Below are 7,010 nucleotides of genomic sequence, written 5' to 3' on the forward strand. Positions count from 1 at the left end.
TTTGAACCCTGGAGATAATACCGGAAAACGATGTAGATCAGAGTATTCAATCATGATTGCTTACAGGGCTGATAACTGACTTATCTTTCAGGCTGATAAAAGAAATGATAATCGAGTGACACTGCCATTTGCCAAAAAAATTGTTGCGTTTTTAAAGATTCCCGCTTTCAAAGATTCCCCATTTTGAAGATTCCCGCTTTTAGAGATTCTCCGTTTTAAAGATTCCCGCTTTTAAAGATTTTCCGTTTTAAAGATTCCCGCTTTGAAAGATTGCCCGTTTTAAAGATTCCCGCTTTTGAAGATTCCCGCTTTTATAGCTAGTAAGACCTTCGCTAAATCATTTGATTCTTTTGCTATTTTGAGTTCGCGGAACGACCCGTTTCGAAATATACGCTCACTACACAAGCCATCTTAAGGTCTACCGCGAACGGTGTGTGGGTCTGTATGCTTGAGCGTAGAAAAGATGACACCATTGGCTAAGATATTCGACAAATCAACCATGTTCGACATGGTGGAAAGAAGGTTGCGCCTCTATTACGTGTCTGCGGTATTCCCCATTGCACGTGACTGGAGAAATCCGAGGGTAAACCTATAGTCGGTTGCCCAACTAATAAGGTTCGACTCTTCAACATCATGATTAAGAGCAATTATCCTTCGAATTATCTATGGTGTGAACAATCTACAAGATTTCAATTCAAGTACTAATGAGTAACTAGTTCTTAGGCACTTCTAATCTAAATCTTAAGGATATCGCTGCGGGAGACGCAGTATAAAAGAGGACTGACGACCTTAAGAATATTAAACCGCCAGAATATTTTTTTAAAGGCAAAATTAGCGTGCGCTTATACGTCTATTGACTGTTTCTAAGAGAGAAATATGTAATGTACCGTGAACATCGCTGAAAAGAGACGTGAGTTTTAAACGCTGATAATAGAAAAAGCCTTCACGAAGATATGTAAATGATGAGAATTTTTTTTGCGGACCAATTCATTTCTGTCCTCATCCTATTTCGGAGGGACGAGGAAGACAGAGGAATATCGAGACTGAAGATGGCGACTGTCTCTTTGGATTATGAGAGAAAGCAATGAAACATACCTTGAAATGGTTAAGCATCATGATCAGTGGTCTGTTTGCAACGTTGCAATAAGTTCCTCGATGGATTTTTCAGTCTTGATATCGAAGAGTCTCTTGATATATGTACCAAATCAACTGCAGGTCCACCTTATATACAATCCATGGGAATAGACATTTTTAGAAAATCAGCTTGCGCTCGAAAATAGAGCAACCAATTTGAACGCAAGCTACCATGAAATGCATGAGCAACTACAAACAGCTATGATGTAACAACATCCTCTTCAGTTCTCTGCCATCAATATGGCGCACATCTTCCTCGTTTATTGTGCCTGAAAAAAACGAAGTGAACTTCCCATGTAACGGAAAGTAGAGTAAGTGAATCTTCTTAACATGCAATGGCGTAAAATGTTCTACGCCCTCCTTCGCCTTGTTTTGTGTTCTTTGTTGTTTCAAATAATGCGGTAAATGTTTTTTTTTCATGTAATGCAAATATTTTGATATGCACAGGGGATTCCCTTCAATGTAACTCCTATCAACCTGGGTAAGTTGACAAACTTCAAACCCGATTGCGACCTTGGTTAAGTTACTGCTAAGTTTATTGCGTAAAAAGGAACACTTACCTAAATTATACAGCACTATTATAAATATCCTATAATAAAGCTTCCTTAACAATGAATACAAGAAAGAGAAGACCGGCAGAAAATTGCAGAAGATCTTGCTAAAACGACACAATGACGCACAAAACAGCGGCACTGAATCCTTGCGTAATTTCTGCACATGAAAAGAGTCTGTTTGATCTGTGTTCGCATTGTCAATTTAATTCAAGTTAATTGTTAGGTATAATTTTCTTTAACAGTCGGCAATACTCTTTTTTTGTATTCATATAAATTTAATCTGGTCCCCAGGAGATAAAACCGTTCAGCCATGTTTTATCGAGTGATTTGAGAGTAAAGCCTCAAGTTTCTCCACATTTACGAGACGTAGTCAAACAAAAATTGCTCGATCGTCGTTTAAATTTCTTTTCTTTAATAAATGTTTGATGTGTTTGAGAGGTCAGGTATAAGAAGTAAGAACTATTGGTCTTTTTCTAACCTAGCGGCAGGTAGATCCAATCTTGCTGAAACTTTAACAGTTTCCGAGAATGCGGTAATAAGGTAAGATGGAATAATTTAATTCACTTTCTGAGAAAAACACTGGGTGAACCCCAAATATTTATCGGAAATCCCTTGTTAGACACCCACGTCATAGAAGTGAAGTAAACGGTATGTATTTTCTAACTTAAACTCAATGTGATTTAATGTTGTGCAACGTGGTTGCATTTTCGAACTGTTTCAACACTGACTTTATTCTTCTGAACACGATGTAATAATTCGGTATCAAAGCTGGCACGGTCGTAAAAACAAGAGACTGGAAAAAGAACAGCAAGTGATCAATCGAGGAAGATAATCACGATTCTGGCATGGAGAAATGAAAAAGCAAGAACCATTTGTTTGCATCAATATCTTTCGAAAATAAAAACGTAGAAAAACATTTTCCTGGAGTTCTAGTGAGGTTCGTGGTCGAAAGAAAAACGTATTATGGGTGCTCGGCTTACTCGCTCGTCTACCGTCTGTCGCATTAAAAAGTTGGCTGAAATAAGGACTTGCCTTGTAAGAAATGATCAAAATTTCATTGCCATATTGAAATCTGTCGCCCAACACAATTGTGGCAAGACGTGTTCCTCTTTTGTAAACTTTCGATGAAGGTTTTGAGGTTTTGGGCCAAGAAATTATTTATACCAACGCAGATTCACAACACTTGAACCAGTACGCGTTACGAAAAGAGAACTTGAATTGAGCTTGTATGTACCCATATAATATAGCGTAAACTTTCTAGTCGGACCCTGATAAGGGCGGGGTGGGGAGGGAGGGGGGAATGGGGATGTGGGTAATTGGAGCACTTATTTATAGACGGGAAGCTATTCAGAAGGTGTTTCATTCGAGACCCGAGGGGGTCTCTCCACAACTTACCTGTAGAGCCAAAAGACAGGCTACAATTAGTGGCTTGAGTTATATGCTTGATAAGTTGAATTTCCGAAACAATAAGTATTCAGTTGAGCCAAAATATGGAGACTATTTCAGGCCTTCGAATCACCAGTATGTTTTGTACCGGAGCACTACTTAGCTCAAACGAAAAACAAAGTAATCTTTTTGGTATATTGTCTTCGGGAAAACAATCTGGTGCTTTCGGTTAGGGGTCTTGGTAACGGCAAACATTCCTTCCAGATCTTCGCCATTACAGCGAGGGTGAAATTTCCTCGTCTATCCTAGTAATGGGTTTCTGTTTTAGGGAAGCTTGAGCTATTGAAGGGAAATTTGTCTCTGAGAAACCAACAGAAAGATTGAATTGCATTTATTTGCTGAGCTTGCGGACTTTCGGGATTAAAATTTGATATTTCACCGAGTGTAAACCTCTTTCATAAATAGCAAGCCAAAATGTTCTTATATTTTATGCATGTAAATTAGCTTTCCTAGCCTTGCCAATATTTAAAAAACAAAACAAAACAAAAATATACTCACAAACAAACAGAATTTTCACTCAAAAGCGACGCCAAGAAGTCTAATTTGCATGTACTTAAAAGAACAATTTACGTCCATACGCTCTAAAGAGCTTTTCACCTCTCTTTAAACGATGGAACTTTCTGTGAATCAGGTAGTTGTAATTGATTTTCGTAAGTCAACAAATAGACTGGAATATAATCAATATCTCCTTTTAATCAAGCAAAAGAGACAACTTTACATTCATGGTAATACATTACAATAATCCAACCTATGGCGCGTAATGGCAATAAATATATTTTTTTCCAAGACGAACTAACTTGTCAATAAATAAATCAGAAAATATAACAATAATAAATAATAATATAACAATAATAAATCAGAAAATATAACAATAAATCTTCTCCAACATTTGGCGATCAATAAACAAAGGAGTGTGACGATAGAATTTCTACATTCTCGTGAATTTATAACGTAAGCTTCCCTATCCTTGAAGGACAACAAACATCAGATAGTGATTCTAGTTTACCTTAATTCTCATACTGCGCATTTGCAGCCTACTGAACATTTTTACTAGTACTGTTATTACTTTACAGTTTTTTATCGTAAATTCTGGGAAGGATTTGATTAAATCTAGTGCCTCTTTAACAAAATTGAAAACTATTACATCAGGTACAAAGTAAGAATTAAACATGTTGTATGCATAGAATGACGTCACGCAGCGCATGAGCAGTCCTTGATTAAGCATCTTCTGCCGTTTATGCCGTTGACAACTGTATATTTCCTTTTGCACTTAGCTGCAACATTAGTCGCTGATAGACAAGCCACGCTGACTGTTTTACATTTAGGGACAGAGATATACTTTCCAAGGCACTTGTTGTATCTTTGTGTCCTGCTTTTCACGCAGTGATTTGCACTGCGTGTGAGGCGCGTCAAAACATGAAGGAACTTCCTTTGGCCATCCTTAGCGGTTTCACCTTGCGATGATTCTGTCTTTGAGGTATTTTTGTGACCTTCTAGTGTTCTTTCTTCTGGGAGAGCAGTCCGAACAATGTGTAATGTCGAACCTTGAAGTTGATCGGTAGGAAATAACTTTGAATGTGTGACAGGGATGATAATGCTCTGCATCATGAAATAAACAGCGACCTGAAATAAGAATGCAAGAGTGCAATAAACATCAGTAATGTTTTTTGTCAATGCAAGCCTTCTGAACTTTGCTGATTAATGCCTGCTTTTTGTACGAGAGGTCTGTCTTTGGTTCGTCGTCAGAAAATCTTCGATTTACTTTTAAGACTGAAAAATGTTAGGATCACATTTTGAAGTGTGTTCGGTGTTTTTTTTTCCTTCGTTAACCCAAAAGGCGAACGTTTCTTCTAAAAACCCAAGGACAATCTCTTAACCCTTTAACTCCCATGAGTGACCAAGACAGAATTTCCCCATACAGTATCAATACAATATCAAGCAGACAAGTGATGAGAATAAAGAAAAATATCAATTAGGGATTATAAGTTGATCCAATACCAGATTCTCCAAACTAACCTCACAAGAACTGAATGGCAGACAGTTAGAAGAATTACTAAGGAGATCTTGGGAGTTAAAGGGTTAGGTCTTTCAATCGGTGTTTATTTACTAAATTGTAAAAGGGTTATATTGTTCCGGGCCACACATCGAGGAAGTTTTTGGAAAGAAATCGAAATGACCGAATAATTACAGGCCAGGGTCAAGTGTGTTCGTCTGTCTCTTAATCTAGTATCTAGTCGAAATGTTGTTATTTGGCATTGTTATCTTAACTGAGGATAAATATAACTGTTGATAGATCCTTTTGGTATCAATAACATAGAGAAATAATCACATTCATGAACTTTCCATTAGCACGTTATTTACATTTTTAAGTTTCGAGTTATAATTTTATGTATTAAAATGAAACTTTGACTTTTTTGATTCTTCGGGTGTTGGATGAAAATCGAAATACTCCAAGGATATTATAAGCTCGGTCATCCAATATCGGGTAATCTTAAATTTTGGAGCAATTGAATTCGGCGTCTTTCTGACTGCGGAAAATAATGATATAGGTTGGTAATTTTACGGTTTCATTTTACAAAGTAGTGGTTAAAAGGTGCCCTGAAAAATCTTCGCTGTTACCGTTTTATGTATTTTGCCACCAAGCGCTCCAAGAATTAGGATTGAATCTTTTCTGTTTTTTTCCCTACTGTTCTGATTTTAGATACATACTACTTGCTCAAGTTGAGTGTCAAAGCAGTTTTGCTGGTCCATTCTTCTTTCAACGACGCAGTGTATACTGAGTATTACAAGATGTAGTTGAAACTCGTGAAACTCCACAATTAACATCTACAACAATGGATCGAGTAGACATGACTTAAGGTAATAGCCAGGCCTTTTTCCGTCATCCGTCAAAACTTCTTGTAAGGTTCATGTTATCAAATGCAGTAGGATTTCGGAAAATAAAGAAAATATTGTTAAAGAAAAACTTACCTTGATAATTGTGCCTTCCATTGGGATACCGTTTCTTCTTTCTCTGTCGTGTGATACTTTATGGTAGAGCTTTGCCGGCGTCAACTTCACCTTTTAGATTTGCAGAGTTATCCATGGTCCACTCAAAGAATCGAGCGTTTATATAACACGATCAAGGAAAACCCTTGCACTAGGGCGATTACACTACCCTTCTAAATTTAGATTTTTTGTAATATTAAGTTAATCAATTCGTTTCCCTTCTCACCCTGAAGCGGAATAAACTTAAATGATATCCACACCTTTTTTCAATTTAAGTGATATGGACTGTTGGCATGTTAGATTAAGGGAATAAGAAATAAAGCCTTTTTCAAAATTATTGGAGAAGAAATGCAACTCATTTTAACTGAAAACCGTTCATCTAATCTTGGGGATATATTAGCATGTCTGGATGACTAATAACAACGATTAAAATACACACGGTATTTCAGATCGGGAAAAGAAACTGCTTTATGTGTTTGCATCCTGGCGTTATTCTTTCGTTGATTTTTAGGTGCGACATTTATACGTTTGAGACTTTCGTAGCTGATGCAATTTTTAAAGTAATTGCAGCTCCATACTTGTTACACTGGAGTATTTTTTGGATCTTGGTTTGGGGAATAAGCATGAGCTGCATAAATTAAAGTGACGTATTTCCGTTGAAGCGACACTTCCTATACACCCACCTCGTACCCACTGCAGGATTTTCATTCATATCAGTTTGACAAGCTGCCGAATCTAGCGAAAAATGTGCAGCCTTTCCCTGCTTCATTTCTGCCGGGAACGTTTCAATTACGCTTCATTTCGAAAGGAAGTTCTTGTAGAGCTGATTTTCAATTAAGGACCAAGGTCATCCGAATGTCACGCAAAGCTTCTTTTGACTTAAAAGTA

General features: G+C 37.2%; 1 protein-coding gene across 1 annotated transcript; it reads right to left on the reverse strand.

Annotated features, from left to right (window-relative positions):
• Window positions 1-3,810: 3,810 nt before the first annotated feature.
• Window positions 3,811-6,239, reverse strand: LOC113671761 (uncharacterized). Its single transcript, XM_027188014.2, has 2 exons — window positions 6,105-6,239; window positions 3,811-4,757 (listed from the first exon to the last, which is right to left on the reverse strand). The coding sequence occupies exons 1-2, from the start codon at window positions 6,123-6,125 to the stop codon at window positions 4,326-4,328; spliced, it is 453 nt and encodes a 150-aa protein (XP_027043815.2). The 5' UTR covers window positions 6,126-6,239; the 3' UTR covers window positions 3,811-4,325.
• Between the last annotated feature and the right edge of the window lie 771 nt (window positions 6,240-7,010).

Source organism: Pocillopora damicornis, chromosome 10, assembly GCF_964200805.1.
Source record: "Pocillopora damicornis chromosome 10, jaPocDami1.2, whole genome shotgun sequence".
Taxonomy (NCBI): Eukaryota; Metazoa; Cnidaria; class Anthozoa; order Scleractinia; family Pocilloporidae; genus Pocillopora; species Pocillopora damicornis.